The sequence below is a fragment of the Triticum aestivum genome, chromosome 1B (assembly GCF_018294505.1).
Source record: "Triticum aestivum cultivar Chinese Spring chromosome 1B, IWGSC CS RefSeq v2.1, whole genome shotgun sequence".
In the NCBI taxonomy this organism is placed as follows: Eukaryota; Viridiplantae; Streptophyta; class Magnoliopsida; order Poales; family Poaceae; genus Triticum; species Triticum aestivum.
This window is the reverse complement of record NC_057795.1, coordinates 666,351,908-666,372,684: the sequence shown is the minus strand read 5'-3', so window position 1 is coordinate 666,372,684 and position 20,777 is coordinate 666,351,908. Positions and strand designations below refer to the sequence as shown.

Here is a 20,777-nt window from a genome sequence, read left to right as displayed (position 1 = left end):
GGCTCGGCGCCTCTCTCCACCGGTGATCCAACGATGTTGTGGCCACTTGGTGGTATTTTTCCTGCTTTTCTTTTGTGTTTTCTTTGGGCATGCTTGTGTTGTTGCACGAGCAGATTTTTATTTTTCGGCACCTTGCTACTCGTTGTATTGATTGGTTGGATGCTTTATTTCTAAAGTAGGGGGAAATCTATTTAGAGAAAGTCTTCAAGATCCATCGAAGTTTTTATTTTGGAAGTAAGGACATTGTCTGATAGTGCTAAGAATAGACCACCGATAAATTGTGCCACGGTGGTTGCAATTAAGGGCATGTACAGTGGCTGATAAGACATCCTTGTCTTAAATCTTGCATGTATTTAGATATGAAAATAAAACTATGTCTACAATGGTCATCTCTTAACCTTATTTTCAATAACTATAGATTTTTCCTAAAAACATGGTGAGACATATTGTGCTAAGAGATCATCTCTTAAATAAGAAAAGACAAACAATTATGATTTCTCTCCTCCACCTCAACATCCTACATGGGTCTATATATTTCGATGGAACCTAGATGGGAATGGTCAATTCTCAGTGGAGTCTCTGTATAGAGCGTTAATCCAGTCTGACATGCCAGTTGATAATAATAAGATCTGGAAGACGAAGATACCTCTTAAGAATAAAATCTTTGCATGGTATCTTCGTCGTGAAGTCATTCTTACTAAAGATAACATTATTAAGAGAAATTGGCATGGAAGTCCACAATATGTCTTTTGTCTCCATGATGAGGCAATAAAATATTTGTTCTTCCATTGCAAATTGGCTCATTCTATATGGTCACTCATCCAGATAGCTTCTGGCTTGTATCCTTCTTGTAGTGTTGCTAATGTATTTGGCAACTGGTTACATGGGATTGATCACAGGTTTAGAAGTCTGCTTAGGGTGGAGCGCTTGCCGTTATTTGGTCGCTTTGTCTATGTAGAAATGATAAGGTTTTTAATGATAAAAGTACTTCTCTGATGCAGGTTATCTACAGATGTACCGGGACTCTTCGTTTATGGTCCTCTCTTTAACGTGTGCAGAATCGAGACTTGTTTACAGAGGTGTGTACATGATTAGGGGATACGGTTAGGGATACTTTTCCCCAACATGGGTGGCAGCATGATCTTACGATTGGTCCACCTCCGCTTTAGGCGTTATACTGTCTCTACATGTTTCTTGGTATTTCGCCTTTTTATTTTTTGTTTGTGCGAGAGGACTTTGTTTGGCTGTGTCCATCTTAGTTATGCAGAGGTCGGGTGTAATGCTTAAACCTTTTAAGTAATAAAGTGCCCTTTTTCGACCTCAACGATCCTACGTGGCACACCTAAGATAGCACCATTGTACATGCCCTAAGCAGTTTGGCTCATAGAGTTGATGGTGCCAGTTGTCATGTATGCCTGGTGGTAAGTGACGCCTAAAGAAGAAGAAATATGCATAAATACCCCTGCATGCTATGCCTTAGAGTTAAAAAAACATCTTTATGCTAACAACAGTCATGCATGGCATGCTTTTCCCAGGAAGCAGACAAATACATCAGTAACTGGTACGCTTATGCTCAACTGAAAACTTCGTTAACATAAGAGTATCCTATGTCCGCTGAGACTTGTACCTTTTACTAGGTCTAGAATCCGTGGGTCTTGTACTTGGGGAAGGGGATGCGGTCGTGCTTGATGTCGTTGTTGACATCGTCGACAAGGAGCTGGATTCGCCTCACCGGTCAAGTGGTAGGGGCGGAATTGGAATCTAGGCCAGGGTGGTCTCCCTGGCATGACGAGCGTCACAATGCTGGGGATTCAAAGCGAGATTTATTTTCCCCTGAAAAGGAATTGGTGACCGCCCAGCTTTCTCCTCTTCACATAGGTTTATGTGGTGCCTCCTGTAGAGCAAGGGCGCCGCGGCGAATATGGCAAAAAAGGGCAATGCGAGCTCATAGCTAGGTATGTGTCATTTGTGTGTGATGCTAGCCTGTATTTGTTGTACCCAAGCTGTTAAATTTAGATGACAATGTGGCGGATGCTGCTTGGATTATTGAAGTATTATTAGTGCGTGACACTGTGATTTGTGTGCCCACTATAGTTGCTAATATGGTTTTATCTTGATTGATGTACTTGTCCTGCCTTGTTATCAATGAAGTTTAGTTTCGTCCTATTACTTGTAGAGAAGAGTGTAATTTTTATGTCTGGAAACAATATGGAATCGCCATATGTCCATTTCTGTGCTCCATGATCTTCTATAATTGTTCAGCTTTGACTTGATATATACAGCCGGTTGTACTTGATTATACTGTACTTTGCAGTGTTTGAAATAATTATCCTATCTTATAGCCAATCTCAAGGATTGTTCTTGATTTTACCGGCCGTAATACCACCCTAGATTCAATGATCCTTAACAGTGAATATTGGTGGGCTCAGATGTCGATTATTCTGGCATTAGGTTCTTCCTGTGGTTCTTGAACAAAGTTTAGTGACCTCTCTTTTAGGAAGGTAGGGGTGACAAGGATTCTGTGTGCTTTCTGGACCTGTGGAGTCCAAACTGAACATGGTGGCCAGCAAACCAGATATTGGAGACAACAAATTGCTACAGGCACAACTTCTTACAAATAACACAGACACATGAGTTCACATGCCATTTTATTTGATGACTTGGTTCCACGGGATAATAAACAACCTGCAGTTCATGAATGTAGACAAGAATCTAACAGACTTAACCTTGGACAGGGCCTAACCATACTTTGTCCACACAATAAACAATACTCCATTCCTTCCTGTTATTCTAACCAATGCTGGATACCCTTGCTTCCTCCTAGAACATCGGCCCATTCTTAAGAGATCTAGTTTGTACAACTTTGTTCACTGTCCACTGGAGCTTACGCTGCTTCATTGATCCTGAAAAGATGAGAAGACACTTGCGCTGTAAGCTTATCTGAACTCTGAACACAAATACTCAAACAGAAGAGACTTGTTTTGTTCTAGCTAGACCACCAGAAACTGTACTTTTCCAAGCTTTTTCTTTGGAAGTAGGGATTTTTTTGTCTGATTGTGCTAAGACCTAAGATTAAACCACTGATAAAGTGGGCCAGGGTGGCTGCCATTAAGCAGTTTGGCTTATAGAGAGTTAGTTTGTGGTGCCAGTCGTCATGCATGCATGTTGCTAAGTAACCTCTAAAGAAAAACAAAAAGTAGTACATAAATACCCTGCATGGTGTGCCTTTTGAGTTAAAGCATCTATGCTAACGACAAAGCCCCAGCAAGCAGACAAATACTGCAGTAACTGGTATGCTTTATTATGCTCAAGCTCGACTGAAAACTTGTTAGAAGCAAAGCATCCTATGTCTGTTGAGAATTATACCTTTTATTAGGTCCAGAAGCCCTGGGTCTTGTACTTGGGGAATGGGATGCGGCCATGCTCGATGCTGTTGACGTCATCGACAAGGATCTGGAAGTGGCGGCGCACCTCCTCGGCGGACTTGGTGCCCCCCATGGCGCTGGCCACCTTCTCCCAGAGGTTGGGGGCGCTCACGCCGTAGTAGGCGAGCGCCTCCTCGAACATCTTGTTCTCCTTCTTGCTCCACTCCGAGTCGGAGCTCGGGGAGGTGCTCCGCGACGACGACCCGGAAGACATCCTCAGGTGAGATGTGATGTTCTACTCGAACTAAGAACACTACTTTCTTGTGCCTGGGGTGCTGGGGGCTCCTGGAAGTGAGGTAGTCTTTTGCTCTTGTAGAAGCTCTGGTGGTTTGGTTTGGTGGCTCTCTTTGCTATGATGGCTGCTATTTATAGGCCATGGGAGCCTATAAATAGAGCCTCCATTCTTTACATGTCGCACGAATGATCTCCACCACCCGGTCGACCAACAGATTCCAAAGAGGGAGATGAACACCCTCTGGGTCCGGGGACCGAAGGAATATATCTATCTTTCCATCTCCAAAGGTCTTGGAAACATTGCCAGAATGCCATCCTCCTCCTGGCGCCTAGCTTGCTTGCTGCTTACTCACAGAGTCCTAGGAGGGCTGGGGTTTGCATCGGATGCACTGGACTGTGGAGGGGGCGGTGGGTGCAACTTGCGTCGGGTTTGATTCTTGCGGGCATGTGGACCGGTCCACCATCCAGCCACCGGAGATCTTTTCATCGGAATTAAATCTGTGTAAAAGGCCATGGGAAAGATGCAGGATTCCCCGTCATATCTCCAACGCTTAATCAGAGCAAAAGCTTCTCAGGAAGATAAATAAACCAGCAAAATACGTACTTATTTCATTTAGTATTTCTGCAAGCAGTTTCTATTGTTCCACGGTCATGCATGCATGGGTTAATTAACTTCCAAATAGCAGCATCACAGTAAAAGCAGGTTATCACAAGCGTGGTCCTATATTTTTAAACATGGCAGCATATGATATATGATCGTTACAAATTGAATATGTTGTAGTATTATCTACTTCGGATTTCTAATTAACCCTGCGGAGCGAAAACGGAAGCTTGGTTTGTTTGGAACGTGTTCCTTCTGGGCAAGTTTGAGTGACCAGAGTGTTTTCCCCCTCGAGTGAAAGGGCAAATAAAAGGAGAGGAGGGGGCATCACATATTCTGTGGAATTTATATCTTATCTTGTACATAAGAACTAATTTATATCTGCATGTATGTCTTCTATATTTGGCAAAGGTAAAAAATTCAGTTGCTAACACGCATGTTTTTGTCGTCATTTTTTGGGTGTTTTTCTGCTTCCTACAGGATGACATTTGCTCTTGCATATTTTGCCAGTATTCTCTAAGGCAGGCCATCATAATACAGTTCATGTACGTTAGTAAAACATAACTTTATCCTACATACAATCCACAGTATCTTAGCGCTTTCTTCTTGACGAAAATGATGACGCGCTACAGCCGAGTGGGCGTGACGTGTTTGGGGAAAATGAAATTAGTGACCCATGCCCACTGAAATAGGCGACATAGATCTTTCCCTCCTTGCCTGCAATTTGATCTTGGGCGAAGATTTGTTATAAACTTGTTGCAATACTATAATTCAGCGCCGGGCTCCGGAAAATCGGATATCCTTCGTTTGACCATAGAGTCATGTCTCCAAGTGAGAAGGTAGATAACATAAAAGGCATCTCGCATTTTGCAGAATATATACATTAGCTTGTATGGAGGAACCAACTTTCTATCTACACTGTATGTTTCGATTCTTATGTTTAGTTTTTCAGAACAACCCGCCTGATTTTTTTCATTTTTTTAATCAACCAGGCTGAATGTGTAAGTACAAACATCATCTACCATCTATCTTCACGAAAGAAGCAAAGTGGGAACGCTTTTGGGCTCTGTCTGAGCCATCATTGGTTGGTAACTTGGTATACAGTATCTTCTTCTTTGCCTGCTGCTTGGTGGATAATTGGCTGATCCCTCCCTATATGGATGCCAAGTAGTAGTCCTGGACCGGACAGGATTCCGTGTCACTGCATCATCGGCTGGCCATATTCCAAATTTCAGCACAAAAGCTCTGGGATCCGGATTCAGTTCTCTCAACAAGTTGCTGGAGATGAGGATCAGAATCCAGGCTAGGGGTAGCGGGCGTCGCTATATATGCCGTGGATTCAAAGCTACCCGCCCTTCTTTCTTTCTTTTCACCTGAAAAGGAAACGGCATCCCTCCGGCTTTATCCTCTTCACAAGGTACGTGCATGGCACACACTACCCCCGCTGCCACGGGTTCATTCTAACAAGCTAAATTAGAGCTAGTGTGGCCAATGTATTCATTAATGCTATTATTGCTAGTAGGAATAATATGGCCGTAGCTACATGTGTCCTCGTTTTTCGGTCTTTATTTTCGTGGCCACAACGTTTAGCAAGCTTGAGATAAGTTTTACCCTGGTTTATGATACGGTCATGCTTTCACCACAATCAAAAAATGTTGTCCACAAATCATCCAATATAAGATAACTTACAAAACTTTCCTGACGGACTGAAACCACTCTCATAGTATCAACATCAACGTAGCATGACAAAAACAACTAGCATTCTGGAGCTAGGTCTAGGAACTTATGGTCGATACACGTAAGAGGATTAGAGATGAGGAAACTGGCGTAATGCTTTGTGTATAGTATGGAGCCTCCTGGGCAAGTATATATATAGGTGAGTGAAGAAAGTTTTTTTTAGGGAAACAACAAGACTCTGTTGCTTTATTTTGTTAATTTTCAAATAAACAGTATAGATGAGATGTTCCAGGGAAAAACAAAAGCAAAGAAGAAAAAAGCTAAACAACAACAATAGTCTCATAGGTCAACTATATCTAAAAGAGTTGACCCATGTTTCAATATGAAGATACCCTTTTCTCTTTGCTCTGTGGATAGTTTATTTGAGCTCATCCTTAAACTTCTTCCTGCAAGTATAAAGGCTAGGAGTAATGCCTTTGAAGATGAAGTCATTCCTTGTTGTCCAAATTTCCCATGAGGCTAAAATTATGATCTCAAAAGAGAAAGGCATTCCCAGGAGTTCCTTGATGTGATCAATATCTGCTTGGACTCCTTGGTAGCTTGGTTTCTAAGATGGGAAAAGGTATGTCCAACATACATGTGCAAAAGGACAATGGATGAAAAGATGACCTCTAGTTTCCCTGCATGCCAGACATAACACAAGTATAACAAGCAAGAGAAAAATTCTTCTTATGAAGCATTGCTCTAGTGTTGCGTCTATTCTAGCGAAGTAGCCATAAGAAGATTTTGTGTTTGAGCTGACAACAAGACCTCCATACCCATTTGATAGCTGGCATGACTGGATGATCCACAATGATAAACTAGTATGCTTTGGACACTTTGAAGTTGGAGGCACCTAGAGGTAGATTCCAATTGTATGTCTCTGAAGTGGGCTGCAATTTTTGTGACATTGTATCAAGCTCTTGGAATTTAGTGTAAGCTTCTTCAGAGAGAGGTAGATGGAAATGATCTGAGAAATCTTCCAAGTTACAAGCTTTGCAAGGATCTATGTTTATTCTAAGAAAAAGAATGCGAGTATGGACATTTTCTAATACTAGGGTTGTCCTGCCATTTGTCATGCCAAAGATCAATGGACCGACCGTTCTAAACAAATCAACCAACATGAGTTTTATAGATGTGCAAGAACTTAAGGCAATTTCTCCACCAGGATGAACAATTGGAAAGCTGCTCATTGGGGGTTCCATTTTGATAGTAAGCTCCTAGATCAGGTTTACCCAAGAAAGATCAACATAGTTGAGGAATTTATGCACCATCTTAAGAAGTAGAAAAATATTCTGTGTATGTTGATTAATTATGCCCAATCCTCCTTTATTTTCAGGTCTGCAAATTAAGTCCCAGGCAGCAATGGGAGGATTATTCTTGTCCAAATGTTTCATGATTGAGCGTGTCATTCTTAGGTGGGGCTCTGACTCTATCTTCAAATTCATTGCATTTCTGGAGCATTAACACCCACTCTCTAGATAATGTGATCGAGACTGGCTAGGACACACGGTGGTCGCTATGACTGTTGCTCCATGCCTTCTTGATTTGTCGCAGATCACCTAAGCTCCCGGCCACTTGGCGGCCTTTTTCATCTTTCTTTTATGCTTTCTTTTGGGCGTGTTTGTGTTGTTTCCCCAGCTAACTATTTTAGTTTTGTCAGCTCGTGGACTTGTTGGTTAATTTATTTATAAAGCGGGGAAAAAGCCTATTTCATGTCAGAAGTGGTGCCTTTGTAATTACCAACATTTCCAATGATTCCTATAGAGCAATAAGCAACTCATAATGAAGGTGGGCAATGAGGATAGGACAACACTAACCATTCCCTGTTAGATCTACTAATAAAAAACCTTTCCATGTTAGAACTTCCCTTCTTGCAGGCATGCTCAGGATCAGGAATTTTTTTAGACTAAACATAGTCATTTGCAGGACCACAATGAATAAGCTATCTTGGTGTATTTCATGACAAAATTATGACCAAGCTAACAAAATTTTACAAGCAAAGAGCTAAGAGGGCATTGGGTTAGAGAAGGGGTCGGAATAATAATTATTTTCATAATTCTGTTCTCAAGAGGAGAAGGAAGAATAGGATTAGTTCTATTATTGATAGTAACAATTAATTTTACAGATTCCAGATGAAATTGTGTGATTTATAAATTACTGCACTAATTTATTTTCAACTAGTAATGCCAACTTAAATACTTTGCCTTCTTCGACCAATAATAGTGAGAACATCATGGATTGTACTTCCATACCATATAAAGATGAAGTTTTGCAGGTTCTTAAAGTAATGAAGAGGATTGCATCCCATGGACCAGATGGGATTAATGTAGCCTTCTACCTCCCATCTTGGAAGTGGATAGGATAAGATGTAACTATATTAGTAAAAGATTTCTACACAAGGGGCAAGCCTCATCCTCAACTTAATAAAACCCGCATTACTTTAATTTCGAAGAAAGACCAAAATCCCTCAAGATTTTAAGCCCATTAGTCATGTAGAAAATCATCACAAATACTTTAGCTAATACTCTAGATCTTCTTCCTGATTACATCCATGAGTCTTAGCAAGCTTTTGTTCAGGGTAGAAGGATTTCTAATAATATTATTGTTCCTTAATAAATCACTCACCCCTTTCTTCTTAATTAACTCCTGGAAGCACAAAGCTTTTATTCCTAAAACTGATTTAGCCAAAGCTTTTGACAGAATTGAGAGGTGCTTCATTAGGAGGGCTTTGCTACGTAATGGGTTGCATGGTCATTTCATAGATCTAATCATGGAATGCATTTCTTTTGCCACCTTTACTGTTAGCATTAATGAGCAACCATTTGGCAGCTTTAGGGGTTCTCGAGGCATCCGACAAGGCTACCCTTTGTCGATGTATCTCTTTATATTTGTAGCTAACGAGTTTCCACTTTCCATGCAGAAGGCTTTAAATGCCAGTCATTTGAGTAGTATCCATCTAGGGCTAGATTGTCCCCCTATTCTCTCTGATGTTTGCTGATGGTCTGATTGTGTGTGGCATGGCAGATAATGCGGATGTCAAAATTATTGCTTCTATCATCAATTAGTTTTGTGATGTCTCTTCTCAAACCCCTAATTATAATAAATCCGCCATACTTTTTAGTAAGTATACTGGCGACAATCTAAGCAGCCAAATTAAAACCATTTCCCTTTCTCCTAATATGGAGTTTAATAGTACTCATCTTGGGCATCCTCTTATTCTTCCTGGTAAAAATAGACATTTATTGATAAATTTAAATACAAACTTAATTATTACAAGGCAAACATGTTGTCTCATGCAGGGAGGCTCACTCTTATTAAATCGGTTTTTGCTTCTCTCCCTATTTATTCCATGTCTAATATCATGTTAAATAAATCCACCATCAATAAACTCACTTCCATTATTAGAAAATTCTGGTGCACTCATATCAACAAGGACAATGATTCTAAACCTATTTACTTTAGAGCTTGGGATGATAATTGCAAACCTATGTTGTGGCCTAAGCATAACTGCATAAGAGATTTATATACGATGAATAAGTCCATTGTTTCTACAATGGCTTGGAGAATTATTAAGAATCACAATTCCCTTTTTACTAAAATTCTCAAAGCCAAATATTTTCGTAACTCTTCTATTTGGAAAGCCGGTGTTCATATTCCTATATCTGCTTTCTCGTCCTCTATCCTCAAAATTCTCCCTTTGACTTGCAAGGCTATTCAAACTCAAATTGCTAATGTAACTACTTGCATTTGGACTAGTCTTTGGTGCAAATACTGGGACAACGTCTATGATTATCTGAACCCCAATTTAGATAGGCCTTGTCCCAAAGTTGTGAGTGACCTTTGAAAACCCAATTGTAAAAGTTGGGATGATGATAAAATTAGCATATTCTTTGATAAGTGTTTAAAAACAAATTTCAGATCCTCCTATAACTAATGTTAAAATGGATGATACTTTATGCTGGACTCACACTTCTAATGTAGAATGCACCACGAAAAGTGCTTACAAAGCTTTGATGCAGCAAGCCCCATTCTGGTCCCAAGCCCCAAACAATGCATGTTCAGAGCCTAAGATTCTACCTTTAATCAGGTTTGCAAAAGAAAAAATTTGGCTCCTAGGGTCAAAACTTTTGCCTAAAGAATTTTAAGACGGGCACTAGCTACCGGAGTAACAGGATCCAAGTATTCTACTCATATTAAAAATAATGTTGCAATGTGGTGATACTGAAACAGATCTTCGTCTCTAGCTTCTATAAATATAATATCTCATATGGTTCATATTAGGTCTCAAGTCTGATGAGTCAAGTCCTGATTTATATCCCACTGATGTGATTCAAATGGCTCAGTCTTCTCAGTATGTTGAATTAAATCTAGATACTATTTTTACTCTTCTATGGGATATTTAGAAAGCTACGGATGATCTTCTTTTTAATAAGAAGAAGTGGAGTCCCGTGCTTGTCTTCTGTGCTACCAAAAACCAATGCTTAATGCAGGATTAATAGAGGAGACTAGGAGATCAAAATAGGTTCCATCATCAATAATGATACACCTTACCAAGATCCAAACACAAGTCTCAATTTGCAGTTCTCTCGGCTTATAGTGATGCAACTTACAATCTGGAGATAGCAAAAGATGAAACTGGTCATGGAATTTTTCTCAAAAATGATTCTAACAATCTTACTATATTTGTTCAAACTTCTACGAAAATGTTTCTTCTATCTTGTAGGCTGAAGCACTAGGATTAACACTAGCAGCAACAACGGTTAACGCTCTTGGATGGAATTCTGTTGCTTCTTTCTTTGGTCGCGGGAATCTAGTCAAATCTTGATACGTCTCCAATGTATCTATAATTTATGAAGTATTAACATCAATTATATATGGTTTTGGTGCACTTTAGATTATTTTTCTGGATGAACTTATTAATCTAGTGCCCGGTGCCAAATAATGTTATCTACTTGTTTTTGGTTGTATAGAAAATCAATATCTAGGAATCTTAAAATATTACAGTGGTTTAATATGATTTTCTAGGAATATATATGATTTTTGGGCGAAGGAATCAACACAAAATGATGCCTGAGGGCCCCACACGGGCAGGAGCGCGGCCACCCTGGCTGCGCCATGGGCCCGTGTGAGCAGCCCTTAGTTTGGTTGGAGCTCTTCTTTCACTGGAAGAAGCTAATTTCCGGTGAAAAATCCCCTCAAAATTTCAGCCCGATCGGATTTACGGATCTACGGGTATAAAAGAAGTGGTGTTCGACCAGAAAACAGTACCAAAAACAAAGAGAAACCGAGGAGGAGAGATCCAATATCGGAGGGGCTGCCATCCTCCGGGAGCCATGGAGGCCAAGGTCAAGAGGGGGAAACCTTCTCCCATCTATGGGGAATGCCTAGTAAGAAGAAGAAGGAGGGGAGCCTCTACCCCCTCTCTCCCAGTAGCGCTAGAGCGCCGTTGGGGGAATCATCATGATGACGATCTTTTCCATCAACTTTGCCGCCGTCATCAACATCTTTCTGCCTCTCCATGCAGTGGTTTACCTTCTCTCACCCCACTGTAATAAATACCCGAACATGGTGTTTAATGCTAAATATTATTATCCAATGATGTGTTGCATCTCTATTATGTCTGGGTAGTTTTCTTTTATCCTGTGGGTTAATTGTGATATGCTATGGTTGAAATGAGTTGTATGCTATTATGGTGCTGTCCTATGGTGCCCGTCGTTTCGCACACACGTGTATGATTCATGCTGTAGGGTGTTGCAATATGTGATTAATTTGCTGGAGTGATAGAAAGCTAAACTCCACTTCGTGAGTTGTTGCATATGGGATTAAAGGGGACATTATAACTTAATGTTATGATTAGGTTTTACCTTAATGAATCTTTGATATTTGCGGATGCTTGCTAGAGTTCCATTCATAAGAACATATGATTCAAGTACGGATAATATGTTAGCTTAGGCCTCTCCCGCATAAAAAACTGCAATAGAGGATTATCACGATCATTTCATACCCAATTGCCCAAGGACAGTCATTTCTTTTTTTTCAAAACCCTTTTCTTTATTATTCTTTTTATTAAAACAGCACCTATATCTTTATATTGTTGCAAAGCTATTGTTTTGTTCTCGCAAAGTAGTTTTATTTCTTGTTCTAGGTAAAGCAAACATTAAGTTTGCATAGAGTTGCATCAGTGATTGATAGAACTTGAGAGAATATTAATTCTACCTTTAGCTCTTCGTTGGGTTTGACAATCTTATTGAAAAGGCTACAACTGATCCCCTGCACCCGTGGGTTATCAAAGCTGCAGGAGCAAGGAATTTATTGGAGAATCTAATGAAGGAAATATGCCCTATGTGTCGTGGTTTTGTCACGGCAAATGTCCTCATGAAAGGACTTAGTCGTGGAGCCATCGCTACGGTTTAACTTGAAGGGGTTAAAGCGGACGCAAAGACACAAGAGTTATACTAGTTCGGCCCCTTCGGTGAAGGTAAAAGCCTACGTCTAGTTGTGATGGGATTGATGTGGTCTCGATGACTAGGGAGCAAATAAGCTTCTCCTAGGCCTCGAGTTGTTGTCCTTGAACCGTCCCGGGTCGTCCCCTTATGTACATGGGTGACGCCCGTCGGTTCAGAGAGTCCCAATCTCCGGTTCATACACATCCGGGTTGGTCTCTCTCTATTCCTAACTTATGATACAAGTTTACATGCCGGGCCAGTTTATAGCTACAGGTGCTAAACCGACTATAGACCTTGGGCCCTTACTTTCATGCCTCTTGGGCTTCTACACTGTTGATCTACTGATGAAGTTAACCCGGCCCAGATAGGCTGGTTTACGCCCAGTAGTAATATCCCCAACATTAGGCCCCAGATTGATTTGAACAGGTTCATGTCAATCCTTGATAAAAATCTTCATCTGCAAATACTTTCTTGAAATCGTTGAACCGCCGTGACGTCACCTTCTCGAGCTGCTGTGAACCGGCATGACGTCTCCGTTAAAGATAGCATTCATGATATCTTCTTTATTTAACAGATCCGCAATAATCGAGGCAACAGCTCCACTTCCCAGATTCGCGGTTCCTTGATTCACGTGCCTAACACAGGTGTCTCTCCTTATAAATAGGACCGAAAGGTCATTTCTTTTCTCCCCTTCGTCCTCTTTCTCTTCGTCTTCCTCGCATCACTCGCCTCGGAGCTCCGTCGCCGCTGTCGATCTCTGCATCGTCTCGAGCCGCTGCATCAACCTTAATGCACCAGAGAGACGCAGCACTCCTCCGCATCTCCTCGACTCAGGTAAGTCTTTAGTTCCCCTCGACCTAGATCCGTTCTAGGGTTTCCTGTTCTTGCCGTACTCCATGAACTGCTCATGCTCATACTAGACTCCTGGCTAGTTCTTGTGACAGCTTGCTCTGATTAACAGTAGCTTTTAGTATCTGCCTGTAGCCTTGTGCCTACGCCTGTAGATCTCACATATTATCTCCTGTTCATGGCATCCAAAACTGTTCTGTTTTATTTCTTCGTTTCTGATCTGGCTCCAGATCCTTCATTGTAAAGAAATCTTGTGAAACCTGTTTCTGCATACTTAGCCATTTGCAACCTTAGTTGCTTTCAATGTTTAGACCAGGCAGTTTAACTTGACATAGAAAAAATTAAGCAAACCGGTATACACCATTAGTCCCCTTGTTGAACCGCCAGAACTCCTTAATCAGATACTGTCGCTTCGTAGAACTCTGGTTTAGATGTATTTGCCTCCGATTTAGCATGGTACACCGGTTCTCTCTTTGTCCCAACACATTCCTTGAACCGGATTCATATTTTTTGTAGATGACCAAACAAGTGTATGAATGCAACTGGGCGCCTTCCCGTGTCACCGAAACTCAGCTAAACAATCTTGTACTGACTGGCGCTTTAAGCAGCAAAAATGTTATCCATTGGAGGGTTCCTGGCAACGAATGTCCACCCACACCTCAGGAGGGAGAAATTGTAGTGTTCGCAGATCACTTAGCCCGGGGCTTTAATCCGCCCGGTTCAAAATTTTACCGGGATGTGCTAGCCAATTTTCAACTCCGTCTGCAAGATACAGGCCCCAATTCTGTTACCAATATTTGTCACTTCCAAGTGCTCTGTGAAGCATACTTTCAAGAAGAACCCACGGTTGAATTGTTTAGAGACTGCTTTCATGTAAACCGCCGCACAGAATTCACCGACGGGCCCAACACAGAATTAGGTGGTGTGGCGAATCAAAAGAGGAAGGAGGTCACTTATCCTCATGTCAAACTGCACAGCCACCCCAAGGAATGGAATCAAACATGGTTTTATTGCAGAGACACCTCACCTGCCAATGAGAATCCTTTGCCCAGTTTTCGTCCTGAGCGACTCAGTAATGCACATCCCTTCCCGCAAAGGCTAACCGCCAATGAGAGAAGTAAATACGCTCCCCAACTCTCCAAGCTCAGAGCCTTCATGGCCAATGGTCGGACCGGAATTGATCTCGCACGTTGTTGGATATCATGGAGCATACTGCCCCTCTCCCAGCGCTCCGGTTTAATGTGCGAATACTCTGGTAGTGTCAATGACCCCCTCGGACACATTAATATTCAGCTCACCAATGATGAGGTCACTGAAGCGGTGAAGAAAATGTTGAATGAACCGGAACATCTCTGTGCCTGAACCTGTCTGCTCCCGTTCTGTGCTATCAACAAACCACCCTCTGTAAGACTTCTGACTAATCTTTACTGAATATATTACTGTTATTTTGGATATCATTTTTAACCTCAACTGCTGCTAAATCAGGGTGATGACCCATTCTGGAGCAAGAAACGTCCACAAGAGAAACCAGAGAAGCCAGACAAACCGGAAAAACCAATCCGGCAAAAGACCAAAGCTGTCAAGAAAACTGCTTATAAAAGAAAAACCACTGCATCTTCTGATCCGGCTGTGGATGATGATGTGGGTAATCCGGACCTTGAGGTAGAACTTGATTCACTTGGCTTACTTTTCACACGCCTAATTAACGATGATATTTGTCAGGATGATGCTGAAGCCAGTATTGCTGATGATGTAGAGGTAATTATTCTCTCCTCTGACTCAAGTCCTTCGCCTTCATTAAAAATCCGTCGGGCAAACCAGAAAATTAAATTTTCTCATCCCCTTGCTTACTTGGATCCCAAATTTCTTATGAAGACTCAACAACATGAAGCTCGCCGCACAACTCGGCACAGCGGCCAGGTAGTTACCTCCGCTGGTTTACCAAACAGTCCGGTTCGGAAACGTCGTTCAGAGGTCTCTAATTTGCTTGTCAGTGCTTACCCTAAAGCGGGCTGTGTTCGGCAACCCCTTAATCCATCTGACTCCGATTATCAGGTCACTTCCCACTCTTCATCTGGCGAGTCATCAGCTACTCAGCTGCCACCGCTTAAAACGGTGCTTGGGTAAGTCATACACTTCATATTATTTCTAGTGTATCATTGCATAACATACGCTGTATTTGACTGTTATTGTGCCTTTCCAGGGCTAAACCGAGGCCAAGTAAAAAGGCTCGTCTGGATAAAACGGTCGACGAAGAGACTGCCCCTGAACCGGATAGCGCCCCAAATCCTGAAGCGGCTATTTGTGAAGACACGCCCAATGATCCGCCATTGCATGATGACGGTCTTGTTGCTGAAGACAGGCCTATTGATTCCTCCCTTCTTGCTGACCAGCCCAGGAGCCCGACCCGGACTGAGAAACCCACCAGTCCAATCCGTCCTGCCGGTAAAACGACCATTCCTGGTCAAACCGGCGTTAGCAAGGACGATGATGTTGTAATTACTGGTTTTGGCCACAGTGAACTGGGTAACCCGGTTGCTTTAGCCAAGCATTCTGCCAAGGAAGAATCTGCCACCATGAGCAAGGGCAAGTGGGATGTTGATCTGGCAACTTACGCCGCTCTGAGCCCCCAAGACCTTCATTCTGGTTATTTGAACCGGTTGTATACTAGCCGTGATTATGAAGCTGGCCTGGTGAAGATGATGAAAGAAAAATTTCAGGTAACCTCCATGTTTCTTTCTACTAGAATGTTTCAATTGTTGTTAGCTCTCCTAGCCCCCAAGGGCCGGTTTAACTGTAATATAGTTAAACCGGGACTGTAATTCATAGCACCGCATCAGAACATGTTCGAGCAAATAGCCATTAGCCCCCAAGTGCCAAGTTGAATACTCGTATTAGGCTTGGGACTTTGTGATTCCGTTGGTAGATGATGATCAAATATGCATTAGCCCCCAAGTGCCAAGTGTATAACTGGTTATGCACTCGGGACTTGTAATGAAGATATTGAATGTGCTCTTGTTTCGTTGCAGAGCGAGATATGCCAACAAGGCGTACAAATCAATGACCTTCAAGAAAATCTGAAGACTCGGCAAGCAGAAACCTCCAAAGCCAAAGATGAACTGAAAACTGCTTGACCACAATGGAGCAACTCAAGGAGTGGTTCAAATCTGAGCGGGCCGGCTGGGATACTGAAAAGGCCGCTTTAACAAAAAGGGCTGAAAACGCTGAAGCTGCCCTTAAACCGGTGGTGGAGGAGCTGACCAGCGTGAAGCGACAAGTGCACGCCATGACTGCTGCTATCTTTGGTAAACTTTTCTTGACTTCTGTAATAACTTGGCCTTTATTATGATAAATCCGGTTTGTGATCGCTCTTGTATTGCCATAGGCACACGTATTGGTCACTTGGGATCAGATGTGCGGATGAAATTGAAAGCTGTTTATACCCTAGTAGAGCAGTTGTACACCGGGGCGCAGCGAATCATCTCCACTGCATCCCACAACAATCCGGCACCCTCCTTGATCCAAGACACTCTTAGGAGGCTGTCCATGCTCCCCGCCCGGATTGAAGAGCTGAAAAAATCTGCTGCTAGAACCGGTGCCATTAATGCTTTAATCTGGGCCAAAGCATGGGTGCCAGATTTCGACCCTGTGGAGGCAGCTCAGGGCTATCCCAGTTTGAAGGAAGACGGTTCAGAGTTCAACGAGAATGATCTGAGAGCGATAAACCGGGCGGTGCGCCCTCTGGCTTGCCAACTAGTCGAAGAGGCAAATTTGTCACATTATCAAGCTCAATATGACGATCAGAACAAGCGAGTGGCTGCACCTGTTCCTGAGGCAGAGAACCTGATCCCCCCAAACCGTAAGCACACCTATGCTCCTGATATTGAACCATCTTCCCTGATCCATGAAGAAGCTGTCTTTCAAGCTTTAATGGGAATCGACTGGACTACTGTTGACTTCCAGCCGGTGGGTAGAGATGAAGAGGCTGAAGCGGCACAGGACGACCCACAACCATCAGGCCGGGGCGGCGAGCAAGTATGAACCGGAAGCCGGTTTAAATAGCTGGTTCATTATTTTCCGCCAAAAAACAATGATCTTATTTGGGCACCATGTTGCCTTGTAATAGGATAGCCAATACTCTTGCCTTGAATATGCCTTCGTGCATAGGTACTGATACCTTTGCGTGAACGATCGAAATTTTCAATCTATATTGCCTGCAGTCACGAAATCGTAAACCGCCACGGCGGTTTGTAACGCCAGTTGACTTGTGATGTTCATATATATATGAAATGAAATATGGAGGTATACAATCAAAAATTGTGATACAAAATACCTGCCATCGCTGGGCATAAAGTTGGTTTAACCAATCTTGAAGCGGAGGTTGTATAAACCCTTACCGTCAAAGGAGAAAACAGCTCATGTATTTATAATGCCGGTTTACAGCGTAAACCGTGCCGGGTCATGACAAGCCCCCTGTTACTCCATAATGGGATGTTAACAGAACAAACCAAACTGGTGAAACTATCTCCAGATTTAAAATGGACCGAATTTCGTCAATTGACAGTTTGAACCGGCTTAAAAATGTTGTCGGTTTAAGAAACACAACAATAATCAAAATAATAGTTATATATATAAAAAAATCATGGAAGCAAAGGCAATGATAAACTGTTTGCAAAAAAGAAGGCTTTACTGAGCCGATCAGATGGTGTTACCATGGTCGGACACGATCAAGCTCCCTATAAGGTGTAGCTATGATTCAAGTCAGCCAGGTCCCCAACTGAAACCATGGCATTATGCCGATCAAGTGGCGTGGCAATGGTTCGGGTTCGACCAAGCCCCCAAGTGACTCTATGGCCTTAGGCCGATCAAGAGGCTTGACTGGTTCAGACTTGACCATGTCCCCAAGTGACCTGGTGGCTTTCGCCTATTAAAAGGTGTTGCATTGGTTCGGACACGACCAAGCCCCCAAGTAATATCACAAAGCTTTTGAAAAGCAAACTCAAGGGGTAAACCAGAGGCCGTTTTAAAACAGAACAACTCCATGTAACCACACATGATGTAACAGAACAGAGACCCCGCTTTAGCTGAGGCTCCGGTTTATTACTTTATTCATGATATATACACTGTCATAGTATGTACATAGGCGGAGCCGATGGCTCAGGTATAATAAGGCCGAAGATGAGCTATGTTCCACGGCCTGTTGGTCTCCTCCTCTGACGTGCGTGAGTCTTTATGCTCTCGAATATCGATCAGATAGTATGACCCGTTGTGCAGATTCTTGCTGACCACGAAAGGTCCCTCCCAAGGTGGGGATAACTTGTGCATATCAGTCTGGTCTTGGATGAGCCGAAGCACCAAATCTCCTTCTTGAAAAGTTCTGGTTCTGACCCGGCGACTATGGTAACGACGAAGATCCTGTTGGTAAATCGCCGAGCGGGCAGCTGCTATGTCACGCTCTTCATCCAACCGATCCAAAGCGTCCTGCCGTGCCGTCTCGTTGTCCGCTTCAACATAAGCTGCCACACGAGGTGAGTCATGACGGATGTCACTGGGGAGAACCGCCTCCGCTCCATAGACCATAAAGAACGGTGTGTATCCCGTGGATCTGTTAGGCGTAGTGTTGATACTCCATAACACAGACGGTAGCTTTTCTACCCAACAACCCGGTGTCCTCTGCAAAAGGACCATAAGCTGGGGCTTGATGCCTCTTAAGATCTCTTGATTAGCTCTTTCCGCTTGACCATTGGACTGTGGGTGTGCTACTGAAGAAACATCTAGCCGGATGTGCTCACGTTCGCAGAACTCTTTCATGGCACCTTTGGACAAGTTGGTACCATTATCTGTGATGATACTGTGTGGAAAGCCAAACCGGAAAATCACCTTTTTGATGAACTGAACCGCCGTAGCTGCATCACATTTGCTAACAGGTTCAGCCTCCACCCACTTTGTAAATTTGTCAACCGCTACCAAGAGGTGGGTCTTTTTGTCCTTGGACCTTTTAAAAGGTCCAACCATGTCCAGCCCCCAAGTTGCAAATGGCCAAGTAATCGGAATCATCCTCAATTCTTGGGCCGGTACATGAGCACGTCTGGAAAACTTTTGGCAACCATCACATCGTCTGACTAGATCTTCTGCATCAGCATGAGCAGTCAACCAATAGAAACCGTGGCGAAATGCTTTAGCCACCAAGGATTTTGAACCGGCGTGGTGACCACAATATCCTTCGTGGATCTAACGCAATATTTCATAGCCTTCCTCAGGGGACACACAGTGTTGAAACGCCCCGGATATGCTGCAATGATGCAATTCACCATTAATAATAGTCATAGACTTAGATCGTCGGACTATCTGCCGAGCCAACGTCTCATCTTCTGGTAACTCGCCCCGGTTCATGTACGCACGATAAGGGAGCGTCCAATCCGGAGTGACGTGAAGGGCTGCCACCAATTGAGCCTCCGGATCAGGAATAGCTAAATCCGCTTCACCAGGGAGCTTGACCGACGGGTTATGCAGTACGTCCAGAAAAACATTGGGCGGGACCGGTTTACATTGAGAGCCCAACCGGCTTAAAGCGTCCGCCGCTTCATTCTTTCGACGGTCCACGTGGTCCACCTGATAGCCCTTAAAATGACCCGCGATGATATCCACCTCACGATGATATGCAGCCATGAGCGGGTCCTTGGAATCCCAAGTGTCGGACACTTGTTGCGCCACTAGGTCCGTGTCACCGAAGCACTTAACCCGGCTTAGATTCATCTCTTTAGCCATCCGGAGACCATGGAGCAAGGCTTCATACTCAGCTGCATTGTTAGTACAAGGGAACATTAAGCGAAGAACGTAACAAAACTTGTCACCTCGTGGGGAGGTTAGCACAACTCCAGCCCCTGAGCCGTCCAATTGCGTGGATCCATCAAAATGGATGGTCCAATATGTGTGATCCGGTTTTTCTTCAGGTGCTTGCAACTCTGTCCAATCATTAATGAAATCTACAAGTGCTTGAGATTTTACCGCCGTCCGAGGCACGTATTTCAGACCGTGCGGCCCAAGCTCTATAGCCCACTTAGCAATCCGGCCAGTCGCTTCCCGGTTTTGTATGATATCGCCTAAGGGAGCAGAACTGACCACCATGATGGGGTGCCCTTGGAAATATTGCTTCAGCTTCCGGCTAGCCATAAAAACTCCATACACCAGCTTCTGCCAATGCGGATACCTTTGCTTAGATTCAATAAGTACTTCGCTGATATATTAAACCGAACGTTGAACCGGATGCTCCTTCCCTGCCTCCTTCCGCTCTACCACAATGGCCACGCTAACCGCCCTGGCATTAGCAGCAACATATAGCAGAAGCGGCTCCTTGTCAATGGGAGCGGCGAGCACAGGCGGGTTGGCCAATTGCCGCTTTAAGTCCTCCAACGCTTCATCAGCAGCTGGACTCCAGACAAACTGATTTGTCTTCTTCAGCATCTGGTACAAAGGGATGGCCTTCTCTCCGAGGCGGCTGAT

At 43.2% G+C, this 20,777-nt stretch overlaps 1 protein-coding gene across 1 annotated transcript; it reads right to left on the bottom strand.

The window, feature by feature from the left end:
* Positions 1-3,372: 3,372 nt before the first annotated feature.
* LOC123099313 (protein RADIALIS-like 3) lies at positions 3,373-3,681 on the bottom strand. Its single transcript, XM_044521493.1, has one exon. The coding sequence runs from the start codon at positions 3,637-3,639 to the stop codon at positions 3,373-3,375; it is 267 nt and encodes an 88-aa protein (XP_044377428.1). The 5' UTR covers positions 3,640-3,681.
* Between the last annotated feature and the right edge of the window lie 17,096 nt (positions 3,682-20,777).

Excerpts from the sequence above, each read along its gene's own strand:
- LOC123099313 (XM_044521493.1), bottom strand. The coding sequence starts at position 3,639 with ATGTCTTCCGGGTCGTCGTCGCGGAGCACCTCCCCGAGCTCCGACTCG.